The 14,061-nt window shown below is 52.4% G+C and overlaps 1 protein-coding gene across 7 annotated transcripts in view; it reads right to left on the bottom strand.

The window, feature by feature from the left end:
* Window positions 1–14,061, bottom strand: part of CACNA1A (calcium voltage-gated channel subunit alpha1 A) — a 284,147-nt gene that overhangs the window by 94,082 nt on the left and 176,004 nt on the right. For 5 of the 7 annotated variants that reach the window (XM_058727814.1, XM_058727811.1, XM_058727810.1 and 2 more), the window contains 3 exons: window positions 3,261–3,364; window positions 2,002–2,117; window positions 895–949 (listed from right to left, as the gene is read on the bottom strand). In XM_058727814.1, coding sequence (XP_058583797.1) covers window positions 895–949; window positions 2,002–2,117; window positions 3,261–3,364 — 275 coding nt within the window. Of the gene's footprint in view, window positions 1–892; window positions 950–2,001; window positions 2,118–3,260; window positions 3,365–14,061 lie in introns of all 7 variants that reach the window. The other 2 variants (XM_058727813.1, XM_058727812.1) reach the window with 1 other exon arrangement.

Below are 14,061 nucleotides of genomic sequence, written 5' to 3'. Positions count from 1 at the left end.
CGGGGGGGAGGGGTTACATGACTTTGCCCAAGGGGTCAAGACGAGAACCACGTCCTGTTCGGTCTGACTTTAGAGGCCGAGGTCTGGGCTCTCAGTTGTCATTGCCCCTGGGGGCTGCCTGGGACCGGATATACAGTGACCCCTAATGAAGGCAGCCCACCCTTGACCTTTAGTATCGGCCGGGACTGCGGATCCCTTTGCTCAGCATGTAGGTTCCGCTCCTCCCCCACGGGCTCTCCAGGGGACAGTGAGTTCAGGCACACGCTTCCAACAAAATGATTTAGACACCCCCGTGGGTCACCTCTTCCCCTCCCCCGCAAGTAGTAAAATCCATTTTGTAACCCTCCGAGATAAACCCTAGCTCCTTTACTTCCTGCTCTCGCCTGGTATTTTCGATCCAAAGCCCTTGCTCTGTCTCACGGAATTTCCAACCGTGAGACCACGGTCCTGAACAGTAAGCCGGATTCTTGGCCATTTATTTACTCAGCAAACACAGACGGTGAGTCATGACCTCGAGTCAGGTAGGCGTTGTATTTGCAAGCATTAATGTAATCTTCATAAACTATCCGATGAGGTGGGTATTATTATCATAATGCCCATTTCACGGATGCGGAAAACCGAGGCACGGGGTTAAAGCAGAAAGGGCAGGCCAGAACACAAAAAACCTGCGCCAACGTCCTGAAATTCCCGAAAGCCGCAGATTCCTGCCATTCCCTGTATCCTCCTGGTCCTGACCTGGTCTTGTGTTTGTTCTTGGTGTCACCTGGGCTCTGAACATCCATCCCCTGGAGGCCCCTGACAACCAAACAGCCTGTTCCCCCAGCACTGGCTGCTCTGGTCTCCCCCCGGGAGCCACCCCCCCCACCCCCCGAGCCAGGTTCAGAGCAGTTACCATCAAAGGGATGCCTCTGCTCCCCGTTGGTTTCATCCTCGGCGAGGATCACCTCTTCTGAGGAGGAAGAGCACAGAGTTAAGCTCCAGCGTCTACGGGGCTCTCCTGGGACGCGTTCCCTCGGACCAGAAGGGCAAGGGTCTGCCCGGCCACCTTCGCTCTCCTCTTGCTGATCGCGGCAGCTCAACCAGCCAGCAGCGTGCTGCTCGGTTCTTCCTGCCTCGCAGCCCACGTCAGCAAGAGCAGGAGAGCGAGCACCACCTCCACGTCCCTCAATATGAGACCCAGCTTCCTCATAAGGCCTTGCCTGATTCGGCCCCCGCCACCTCCCTGCCCTCCTTTCCTCCCCATCTGCCCTGCGTGTCCCTGCTCCAGCCACACCGGCTTCTTTGCTATGACTCAACGCTGCCCCTACCCCAGGACCTTTGCACCTGCTATCCCCTCTGCCCGGAACACCCTTCGCTAGACATCCACACGGCTTCCTTCGGGTCTGCTCGGACATCACCTCCTCGGAGAGATCCTCTCTGACCAGCCCACCTCCTCCAACTCTTTTCTACTTCCTAAGCTGCGTTATTTTTCTCCTTGGCACTGGGGAGCACCCCGCGTTGTCCGTACTTGTTTCTTTTCTGTCTCCCTCACTAGAACGTCGGAGCCCCATCTTTTGTTCTGTCACATCCTCAGAGCCTAGAGTGGGTGCTCCATAAGCATTGGGAATGGCTGAGCCAATAAACACGTGCCTGCTGTGTGGACCACCTCACTGCACACTCCACAGCCCTGGAAGGTAGGCGTGAGCGTGTCTCCATTGAACCACCCAAGAAACCGAGGCACAGGCAAGGGAGGTACGCTGCTAGGCGGCGGCGGCAGGGCTGGGACGTAAACTAAAGTTGACGGGAACGGAGGAGGCGATGTCCTATCCTGGCTTCACCCCGGAAGTCCCGCTGCCATAGCCCAGATTCCGGCCTCCGGGAAGTGGGGCTCCTTGGTCAGGGGCCCTCTTTGCTCCCCCCTCAGGCCCTCCCCTCACCCACCTTCAAGCCGCGGGCATGACTCCGTGCGCGCTCCGGGGCCTGGGATTTCGGTTCCCAGGCCCCAGGATGAATGGGCCTCACCTGCTTTTGAGATCCACTCCATGTACCCGTTGAGCTCCCGTTCGATCTGCTGCTGCCTCCTCAGTTTCAGAAAGGCCCGCCGGTTCTCCACCCGCTCCCTTTCTTTGGCAAACTCCCTGCAGAAGCAGGAAAGAGCCGGGTCTGGCCGTTGTAAATGTTTTAGGGACTCTGTGTGTGTGTGCGTGTGTGTGTGTGTGTGTGTGTGCATGCGTATTTAGGGGTTCGAAAACCCCAGGAGGGCAGTGGACTTTAACACGAGGATTCAGGTCTTCTGGGAGAGCACCACAGGGATGGGGGTGTTTCTGCCAGCTTCCCACATTATCCAACAGCTGCACCCCAGCTAGAGGAAACAAGTCAAACCGAAGGCTGCACACCGCCTTCTCATTCTCTGCACTCCCGGGTGAAGAAGATTTGAAACCCTCTTTTAGGTTAGGCCAAGGAGACACAAGCTGATTTCCTGCCACAGCCTCCCTTCCCTCGTATATGCCCTCCCCCCCTTTCCCTTCTCCTCCCTCCTCTTCGTGTTTGGAACATGCGGTGGCTCTCTTGTGAGTGTGAGGCAGCCACTTTCAGACCATGAGGCATCCACGAGACCGAAAGCCTCTGCCTGGTAAGGACGTCAGAGCAGAAAACCAGAAGGAACTGGGGTCCCTGATGGCACCGTGGAGCCACTATGCCGCTCCCCAGACTTCTTGTGATGAGAAAAAGAAAATCTATTTATGATTAAGCCAAAAAACCCCACAAAACACCCAATACCCGATCTTGGGGATACGGGACAATATATGTCATGGAAATGCATGCTTGACTGTATATTGAGATTTTCCATTTGGAAAACAGGAAGGGGAAAACCCAATCTACTGGGTTTTTTTTTTTTTTTAATGTTAATTATAGGAAGTAGCGCTCTATAGAATTTTCTTGTGTGATGGGCTGTGTGCTGGGAAAGACTTCTGAATGAGAGGTCTGCATTGGAAAGAAGCTCCCTTTTCCTGGGTGGAGGTTGCTCAGTGCCAGGGGTGCAGGGTTGTGAGTCGAAGTTGCACTGGATTTCAGCCCCCTTGAGTCCTTTTACTGGGTGCTCTCAGCAGTGCACAGCCTGTGCATCTGTACCTGACTTGCTAATAACTTTCTGGCTAACCCAAGACAAGGGAAGAAGCCTACTCTCTGCCTCTGCCTGGAGTATGAAAACAAAGGTTCGATGGCCTCTTTATGGTCAGAAGATAGTGACGGGGAGTGGGATGGGGAGAGTACCAGACACTTACCCTGATAGCACACCCAGCACGAGGTTCAGCATAAAAAAGGAGCCAATGATGATGAGGGGGATGAAGTACAACCAGTTCCAAGTGTTCCCTGAGGCATCGTTGCTCTGTGGGAGGTGAGGAGGGAAAGCGGGTGAGTGTTCAGTGGGATTCAGGTATGACCTGACAGGTGGGAGAAGGGGGAGCTCTGCTCTTAAATGTCCGTGGCCTGTGGAGTCCTAGAGCTCTGGCAGCCCAGACAAGGAAATAGAACACAGGATCAATTAGTGGGGGGAAACCTGAGAGGTATCATTAAAAGCACAAAGCCCCCTCCTAATCATGCAGCCCTCACAGGACTCAGGAACCAGCATGAAACTCAGAACTTCCCAGACCAAAATCCACGAGGAGAGAGAAAAAAAAAAGCCCAATCAAAATGCACAAATGAACCCCTGGTTCCCTCCTCCTCTCTGACACAGTCACACTTTTCCCTTACAGGAGGGTGCATGAAGGCAGAGTCTGACTCCCGGGTTAAATCACCAAGACAACCAACAGGGCTGTGAGCCTTTTCCTCAAATGTCTCCCTCCTCTGTGCCTTGCAGCCTCAATGTCAATCTCAAAAATATTCCTGGAAGCGCCCAGCTCAGTTTTCAAGGTGGGGAGAAGTCCACAAGTAGAACATTCTTCTCTGGGAGAACAGAACACTGTGCCAAGAAGGAAGTAAAAGGAAGGGATGAAAATCCAGAAGAGAGAGAGAGAAAGAAAGAGAGAAATATAAAAAAGCAGTGCTTATGAAGTACTTACTCGTGCCAGACACTCTTCTAAGTACATCAGCCATTAGCTTAGTTAGTCAGGATACCCTATTTTATCATCGTGCCCATTTTATGGTTGGGGAAACTGAGGCCCAGAAAGACAAAAGTGCCAGCCCAAGGTCACGGAGCCAGCTGGTGACGAACATGGGATTGGATCCCAGAGCCCATGGAGTTAACCTCCGTGCTGGAGAAGCCTTGGCATCAGCCGCCAGAGCAGGGGAGCTTTAGGGTGGCTCATCAGCTCTGGGCCATCTGCACAATGTGGGGCCCCCAAGAGTGGCTTTAAAAGCTCACCTTTAAAAGCACATCTAATGCTGCTGCCACCAAGCAGAAAGGCCCAAATGAGAAAGACACATACTGCCAGGTGCTGGAAAGCCTAGAGGATCTGTAATCGTCACACGCTGCTCATGGGAAGGTGACATGGTGGATGAGGGTCCTGTGTCTGGGTAACGAAGAACCACAACTGCGTGGCCTAAAACAACGGAAATTTATTGTCTCACGGTGCTTGGAGGTCAGACGTTCAAGATCAGGGTGTCGACAAGGCTGGTTCCTTCTGGAGGCTTCCAGGGAAAACCTGCCCCATGCCTCTCTCCTGGAGTCTGGGGATTCACTGAAAACACCCTTTAGTGGTTCCTTGGCTTGCAGAGGCATTGCTGTGGTCCCCACCCTCACCTCCGCGTGACGTCCTCCTTGTGTGCATGTCTGTCTCTGCGGCCAAATTCCTCCCCCACCTCCTCCCCCCAGCAGTCATACTGGATTGGGGTCCCCCCTAATGACCTCATCTTCCCACAATGACCCCACTTCCAATTAAGGTCACATTCTCAGGTGCTGGGGGTTGGGACTTCTATGTATGAACTGGAGGAGGGAGGACACAGTTCAATCCAGAGCACATGGTCCAACCACTTTGGGAGATGGGTTGGGAGCTGCTGCTGAAATTAGTCACGTCCCCGCACGACCACCCGGAGATTCCCCTCCTGAGTCCTGGATAGTTACCCAACAGAACCGTGAACCTGTGTATGCCAAAGGCACACACAAGGTTGTTCACAGTGGCGATCTTCATAATAGCCCCAAACTGGAAATAATCTGAATCCCCCTCGACAACAAGAGGGAGGATAAATAAATGGCATAGCATGCAGTGAAAGACTGCCACTTGTCACATGAAACCTTACAGAGTGCGTGTTGAGTGAAGGAAGCTGGACAGAAAGGAACATCGGTGTAAGATTCCGTTATATACGAAACACAAAAACAGGCCAACCAGTCAACGATGCTTGAGGTCCTGATGGGGCACCCTTTGAGGAGGTGGTATAAGCGGGGACATTCTGATCCGTGGCACAACATGGATGAATCTTGAGGACACTATGCTGGGTGAAATAAGCCAGTCATAAAGACACAAATGCTGTAGGGTTCCACTTCTGTGCGGTCCCTAGATTCACAGAGACAGGAGGTAGACAGGGGCTGGGGGAGGGGGTGGGGAGTCAGTGTTCGATGGGGACAGAGTGTCGATTTGCAAGACGTAATTGAGTTCTGGAGATGGGTGGTGACGACGGCTGCCCAACAATGAGGATGTACTTAATGTCATGGGACTGGACACTTAAAAACGGGGAAGATGGTAAATTTTGTGTTCTGTGGGATTTCACCGTGATTAAAAAAAAAAAAAAAAAAAAAAAAAAGGAAAATAAGACAAACAAACAAAGTCAACTTTCATCGCAGACGCAGACAGGTTCTGGGGACAATTAATAGGCCAGGGCTCCTAGCTCATGCCTTTCTTCCCAGAAACACCCAAAGTTCCAATGCTGTGCTGCTAGAAGGTTCTGGAAAAAAAGAATGGAGTCAGCAGAACAGGGCTGGACAGAAGGCAAGACTGGCTTTGTGCTTTTCCTTTCCAGTGCTGTGGCAGCTGAGGGTTCTCATGCCTATTTCTTAGGCTAAATATAGTCCAGGGAGAGAAAGCCCTTACCAGCCAACACAAGAAAAAGTCTGGGCCATCTCAGGAAACAGGCTTGGGATGGGAACAGAGCAGCGGGCGTGTGTCGGTGGCAGGGGGCGGGGGAGGCAGGATGGAATGGGGAGAAATGGCTGAGGCCCCTCGGAACCAAGGCGGCCCCTTCATCTCAGACTCTGCCCACACCCCAGCTCCCCAATGGGCTTAGGGCCCTCTGGGCCATGACATGCTGGCCAGAATAACAGACATCCACAGGGCCAGGCACTCGGTCTACCCGAGCTCGTTTAATCCTCTCACGGACCCCCAAAGGTGGTGCGTAATCCTTCCCATCCTCCTGGGTGAGGAAACTGAGGCACAGAGAGGTAAAGTTCCATGCCCAAGGTCTGTTCTGGGTTGCGCTGTGTCCCTCCAGAAGCTGTGCTGAATTTATAACCCCGGTACCTGGGAATGTGACTTTACTTGGAAATAGGGTTTCGGCAGCTGCCATCGAGTTAAGACGAGGTCGTGATGGGGGGGCCTAGTCCAATATGACTGGCGTCCTTTTAAAGAGGAAAACACCAGGTGGAGAAGGGACGCGCAGGGGAGAGAACAGCCACATGATCACGGAGGCAGAGGGTGGAGAGAAGCCAAGGAACACCAAGGGTCAACAGCCAGAAGGAGAAGCCAGGAAGAGGCGAGGGAGGATTCTTTTCAGAGTCTCGGAGGGAGCATGGCCCTGCTGACATCTTTGTCTCGGACTTCTGGCCTCCATGTAATGGCAGCCCACCCCCCCACCCCCAAGCCCCTCTGTCACTCCAACCTCGGATAACTCTGCTCCAGCCACATGGGCTCCTTTTGGCTCCTCAAATGCACCAGGCACAGCCCCACCCCAGGACCTTTGCACCTGCTGCCCCACCCCCGCCTGGAAAGCTCTCCTCCTAGATTCCTACATGGCTCTTCCCTCACCTCCTCCAGGTCTTTGCTCAAAAGTCACCTTCTCCAGGAAGCCCTCTTTGATGACCCTCCATTGCTAACCCCATTTCCTGCTCTATCTTTGCCCTTAGCGCTTCACCCTTTCTACGCTTTGCTTATTTCTCCTGATCACTGCCTATCCCCCCAGCTGGGATGTCAGTTCCACAAGGAACAAGGACCGCGCTTTTTTGGGTCCCTGCTGTGTTCCCTAGCACAAGGCCAGGCATGCACGTAGTGCTCGATAAATGTTTGTTGAATGACTGAATGAGAGGTGGGTCCAAGTTCCCCACCCAGCCCGCGTCCTTAGTTCTCAACCTGTTCTCCCTCTTCCCCTCTCCCTTGTTTGATTTTCTCCCTGGGACTGGCAGAGAACGTGTTGTGTTCTCTTTCCAGTCTGGCCCAAATGACTCCATTCCATGCTCTGGATCCAACAACTCACGGAGAAGGAGTTGGTGCAGGGACGGGCGCGGGTTTTGATCACCAAGTGGGCTTCCCGTGGGGTCTGCTCGGGAGCAAGACGGGAACTAGATTTCCCAGGCAGAAAGGCTGGAGCTGCCGTGGCCACGGTGACGGCAGAGAACGTGGGGCGGCCCAAACCTCCCCTCCTGGGTCTGAACTCCTTCGGCGGTTCAGGTAAAGGGCGGGTGTGTGCACAAGTCTGGGTCTGGGGAACGGAAGGAGGATGGAAACTTGCTCACTTGTCATCAGTGATACTGAAAAGGATGTGCTCTTCCAGTCCCGTCTTTCCTCCAAAGGCTCAAGGAGTCCTGGTGCCTGGAACACTATTCCCCATTAGTGCTGTCACTGAGTATTTCCGGTGACATGGTAGGATGGCCTGTTCTGGTCCCCCTGTGGTTGGCTGACGGCCACACGATGGGTGCTGGCCGGTAAGGAGCGGATGGAAATAGCCGTGCCACTTTTGCACCAGAGCACTGAAGTGTCACTGTGGGACCCTCAGGGGTCTCTCTCCTTTTGGGACAGCAAGTGGCAATGTCCTAGGGGCTCCAGAGCTGGCTCCCAAGTGACCATGTTGCACACGGCCCCCTCTCCTCCACTGCCAACCCACACTGGACATGTAGCGTGAGCAAGAAAGGAGATTTGTTGTTATTAACGTCACGGGGACTTTGGGGGATGTTTGTTACTGCCGCCTAACGTAGTTTTCCTGGCCGATACACCCTGCTGCCTCCTCGGTTTGCTCCGTCACGTCTTTCATCTCAAATGTCACTTTCTCAATGACCCTTCCATGGAGCTCAGGAGGCGCGTGTGGAAAAAGAATGTCTCCGGCACGTCCAATGGAGAAATCGGTAAAGTTCCAGATTACAGTGTGCTACGTGTTTCTGTTCCCCGAGCCTCTGCCCGGAGTCCCCTCGATCTTGGTGTGGTTGATTCCTCCTCACCACTCAGCCTTCAGCTCCTACAGTGCCCCCCCCTCAGAGAAGCCTTCCTGGACCTCCCGACCCAAAGGACTCCCTCCAGCCGCCCCCTCCAGCCCTGCCAGACATCCATTCTTCTCCCAGCATGCTCTGCTCTCTGAATCACCTAGTCAATTCATACACGTGCTTGTTTGCAAATGGCCTTTGCTCCCTAACACGTCAGCTCCCCAGTGCCCAGCACGGCACCTGGCACGCAGTAGGTGCTTACCAAGCAGCACGCAGTAGGTGCTTACCAAGCATCGGCAGCATGGCGAATGCATGGAACCCTGAGGCCCCTGGGGGTGGACTGTTTAAATAACACTAAGGAAACGAGACTGTATTTATGTCGGGTCCAAAGGATCAGGCTCTTTCCCTGGAATGCGATCGCTTTAGTAGAGGACTATCGCTTTAGTAGAGGACTTCCGAGCCAACGAAAATGCCCCGTGATTTCCACAATTTCCAGACCCGGTGGATGGGGAAACTGAGGCTGAGGAAGGCAAGGTGATTTGCTGGCTCACACAGGGTGTGGAGAGCACAGCTGGGGTTAGAACCAGCCTTCGGGCTTGCAACAGAGTGAATTTTTTTCCCCCTACTTCACCCCTTCGCTGCATTTACATAGTAGTTTCCATCTATAATGGTTGGTCCAGGAGAGCCTTAAAGGAGAGGCGGATTCATCCCAGCCTCGGCCCCGGGGCCTCGTGTGGTGCCTGGAGCTCAGCGAGCACTCAGTAACACGCATCAAACAAATTAATGACTGAGTCCCAGTAAAATTCTGAAGTGCCTTCTGTTTTACGGTTTATTTTCCTCTAATGTTCTGAGAACGGTTCATTCAGAGAAAAGTATAGAGGATGTTAAAAAAAAAAAAAAATTCAGCTCAGGAGAACACCCAGTTCCCCAGCCTCCCGGATAAAAACGATGTGGGTTTGACCGTGAAAGAGCCAAGGTCCCACAGTGGTGGTGCGGGAGGTCGAATGTCCCAGTTTACACCCATTGTAGATCATGCAACGCCTGTTAATTATTTTTTGAGTCCTCCTTTACCTGTTTGCTTTCAAAACTGTCCCGGTTTGGATGATAAATTATACAGCCTCTCTGCCTGTCTCCTCCTGGGACCTCACCCCCTCCCTCGTCTGCCCTTACTCTCTCAACCAGCCATGTGAGCCACCTTGCTGCTCCTCATAAATACCAGGCGTGCTCCTGCCCCAGGGCCTTTGCACTGGTTATCCTGGGTCTTCCTTCCTTAACATATTTCCATGGCCCCCCTCACCTCCTTCAGGGCTTATTAGGAGAACTACAACCTCTCACTCTGATGATCCACAACCCCTCTACTGCTTAATTTTTCTCCCCAAGCTCCCACCGCCCTCTCACACAGGAGTCTGCAAAGAACCCATGGACTAGCCACTTGTGTTTGTAAATTCTGGCTTTGTTGGCACACAGCCATGTCCATCCCCTCATGTATTTTCTCCGTGGCTGCTTTGTTGTGACTGAGCAGTTGCAACAGAGACTGTATGGCCCACGAAGCCTAAAATATTTAAGATACTTGGCCCTTGACACACACATACATACAATCTCTTCATTATGTTGTTGATCAACTCCACCCTCCGCTAAAATGTCAACTCCCCCCAGACAGGGATTTTTGTCTTTTCCATTCACCACATACGCAAGGTGCCTGGAAGACGACCTGCACACAGGAGGCATTCAAGGAATGTTTGTTGAATGAATGCGTGATCCCAAGCCCCCTAAAGTCTGATGCTTTGATATTGGCCACAGTGAGCATCTATGAATAAAAAAGGTTTAGGTCAAAGACCAGTGTCAACCACGATCGGCCATGTGTCAAGGGACACACATTCACAACCAACTATGCACACTTTGCTGCTTACTTAACTGACGTTAACCGAAAGAGAGAAATAAAGAGTGACAGAGACAGAAAAGGCACAGGAAAGCACAGAGAGGCGGGGAGGGAGAGGGAGACAGAGAAGACAGGCGGAGGAGGAGGAGACAGAGACAGATGTGGAATAAGAGGGACCAAGACAGAGAGGGAGACAGAAGGGGAGAGTCAGAAAGAGGGGAGGGGGTATCATGTTTAGTTCCCAGTGCCGGGTTCGAGTCCTGATTTCACCACCCTTGGCTATAGGACCTTGGCAGGTCGTTTCACCCCTCTGGGCCTCAGTTTCCTCATCTGGAAGATGGGGTGAAAAATGTCTTGTCTCACAAGGTTGTTCCCCAGATCAGTCGAAACGGCAAGAAGACATGTGGCGCCCAGCGAACTCTGTAAATGGCGGCCAGAAATTAACTCAGGATGTCTTGTCCTGCCAGGACCCCCTGGTTGTTCACGAAGGGTCCTGTTTTTTGGTTTTTAAGTTTATTTACTTTTGAGAGACAGAGACAGAGCGTGAGTGGGGGAGGGGCAGAGAGAGGGGGAGACACAGAATCCGAATCAGGCTCCAGGCTCTGAGCGGACAGCACAGAGCCCGACGCGGGGCTCGAACGCACAAACTGTGAGATCATGACCCGAGCTGAAGTCGGGTGCTTAACGGACTGAGCCACCCAGGTGCCCCCGTGAGACGTGCTGGAGGGCCCCAGCCTCTCCGCCTCCCATCCCTGGTATCTACCACCTAAACGCGGCCTCGAGGCTGCTTTGGCCCAGCAGAGCCCTCCTGAGCTTCCCCAAGCCTCCACCATCACAAGCGGGAAAAGACCAATTTTTGGTCACCATATCAGGTGACAGGTGTTAACTAATCGTTGTGCAACATGCGTACGTCAAATCATTATCCTGTACCTCTTAAACTTGTATCTCAATAAAGCCAAAAACGGGCGCACCCGGGTGGCTCAGTCGGTTAAACGTCCGACTTCCGCTCAGGTCATGATCTCGCATTGGTGGGTTTGAGCCCCGCGTGGGGCTCTGTGCCGACAGCTCAGAGCCTGGAGCCTGCTTGGGATTCTGTGTCTCCCTCTCTCTCTCTGCCCCTCCCCTGCTCGTGCTGTCTCTCTCTGTCCTCAAAAAATAAAAAATAAGACATCAAAAAAAAACAAACAAACCTTAAAACAAAATACAAAAACAAAAAAAATGTCTGAAATCTCTGAGGTAGGCTCTTTTGCTCCTGATTTCTATCTTTTCTGCCCCAGACTTTATTTTTTAAGTTTTAATGTTTATTTACTTTGAGAGAGAGAGAAAGCGAGAGTGAGAGAGCCTGAGTACATGAGTGGGGGAGGGGCAGAGGAAGAGGGAGAGAGAGAATCCCAAGCAGGCTCTGCTTAACCGACTGAGGCCCCCCCCCCCAACCAGGCACCCCTGCTCTGGATTTTAGACAGCTTTAAGAAATTATTCCGTTAAAAATTAAACTGCTCTCTCTCTCTCCCTCCTTCTCTCCCTTCCCCCATATCTACTTCCCAGACCGGATCAGGGCACCTGGTCCCACCACGTCCCTGGCTGACAACCACAGGCCATGCTCTCAACCTCCGACTCTCATTTGTAATTCGGCGGGGGGGTGGGTGGGGGGAGGGGGGGCGGTAACCTCTCCTTCTCATGTTATTCATAAACCAAACTCCTGACTTTATTTGGATTTCATCGGTTTTCCCATCGATGTCCCCTTTCTGTTCCCCTTGCAGTTCCCCGCGCTGCATCTAGCAATCATATCTCCTTCGGCCCCTCTGGTCTGTGACGGTTTCTCAGTCTTTCCTTGTTGATCGTGACCTTGATGGTCTGGAAAAGGACAGGCCAGGTATCCTGCGGGATGCCCTCCATTCTGGGTTTGTCCGATGTTTTGCTCATGATTACGCAGGGGTTGTGAGTCTTGGGGAAGACAGCCCATGGGGTCCCTGCCCCTCACGTCAATCAAGGGCCACACGATTACATATTCCCTGGGGGTGCTGGCTTAAGGTGGGGTCTCCCCACTCTAAAATGACGACATCTCCTGCTTATTTAATAATCAAACAGGGGCGCCTGGGTGGCTCAGTTGGTTAAGCGTCCGACTCTCGATCTCAGCTCAGGTCTTGATCTCAGGGTCACGAGTTCAAGCCCTGCGTTGGGCTCCATGGTGGGCATGAAGCCTGCTTAAAAAATAATCAAGTAGGGGCGCCTGGGTGGCGCAGTCGGTTAAGCGTCCGACTTCAGCCAGGTCACGATCTCGCGGTCCGTGAGTTCGAGCCCCGCGTCAGGCTCTAGGCTGATGGCTCGGAGCCTGGAGCCTGTTTCCGATTCTGTGTCTCCCTCTCTTTCTGCCGCTCCCCCGTTCATGCTCTGTCTCTCTCTGTCCCAAAAATAAATAAAAAACGTTGAAAAAAAAATTTAAAAAAAAATTAGTAAAAAAAAAAAAAAAAATCAAGTAAAAACGACCATTTGTCATTGCTATGTCAATCAGCCCTTCGGTGCGGGCTCTCTCTGGACACATTAGCAAGAAAAGAGCACCCAATGTACCATGGGCACACTGGGAAAATATTCAGGTCCCTCTTCCTCCCTGTTTCCTGGTATAATCTTTTTTCCCCCCTCCTAAATAGATAACAAGTTTAAATTTTTTTTTTCCCGATTGTAAAGGAAATTGTGATCTCTGCAGAAAAATGTGGTGATACAGAGAAGTATCGGGCAAATACCGATTCTTGAATCCTAGAGGCCATCTTGGTAGTGTTTTCCAGTCTCTTCTTCCTAACTTCTATTTTCAAATGCACACGCTTGTCTCAGACTTCCCGTCTTCAGAATTGTGAGAAAATAAACTTCCGTTGTTTAAGCCACCTGCTCTGTGCTGTTTGTAACGGTAGCCTGAGCTAAGACATAAGGTTTACCTCACCTTGATTCTTTTTTTAAACAACGTTTTATTTATTTCTGAGAGAGAGCACGTGCGAGTACGGGAGGGGCAGAGAGAGCGGGAGACAGAGAGTCCTAAACAGGCTTCACGCTGTCAGCACAGAGCCCGGCTCGGGGCTCAAACTCCCCAACTGTGAGATCATGACCTGAGCCAAAATCAGGTCAGCTGCTTAACCGGCTGAGCCACCCAGGCGCACCGCCGGCATGCTTTCCAGAAAATTGACTTCCCCGGGGCGCCTGGGTGGCTCAGTCGGTTGAGCGTCCGACTTTGGCTCAGAGTCTGTGAGTTTGAGCCCCGCGTTGGGCTCTGGGCTGACGGCTCAGAGCCTGGAGCCTACTTCGGATTCTGTGTCTCCCTCTCTCTCTGCCCCTTTCCCCGTTCGCGCTCTGTCTCTCTCTGCCTTTCAAAAATAAATAAATGTTAAAAAAAATTTTTTTTAAAGAAAATCAATTCCCCCCTGCTCATCATTAGACAGTGAGCATCTCCCTGCATCCTTAAATATTCTCCCATCAGATGCTTTTTAATGACGGCGTAATATTCCCTCATACAAAGGGACCATACGGCATTTAACCTCTTGCTTCCAGCTCTGTTCTATTTTTATAAGTAGTGCTGAGATGCACATCCCGATATAAACCTTTGACAGCACTGCTGATCAGTGGAGGTTAGGCTTTTTCTGAAAGGCGCTTTAACCAGGAAGCCACGTGGCAAAGAAAAGAAACCAGTCGTCGTTGGGGAAACCTGGAGGAGGGCCGAACACGCCGTGTAGGTCAGCGGCTGCTGTTCCCTCTGCCGCGAATGCTCTCCCACAAACAGCTGCCTGGTGCTCTGCTCCTTTGGGGACGTGTCCCTTCCTCTGAGGAGCCCTCCCTGACTGCCTGACCTAGACCAGCCCCGCCTTCCCCTTGTGCTGCT

This window comes from Neofelis nebulosa, chromosome 4 (assembly GCF_028018385.1).
Source record: "Neofelis nebulosa isolate mNeoNeb1 chromosome 4, mNeoNeb1.pri, whole genome shotgun sequence".
NCBI lineage: Eukaryota > Metazoa > Chordata > Mammalia > Carnivora > Felidae > Neofelis > Neofelis nebulosa.
This window is presented reverse-complemented; position numbering and strand designations above follow the sequence as displayed.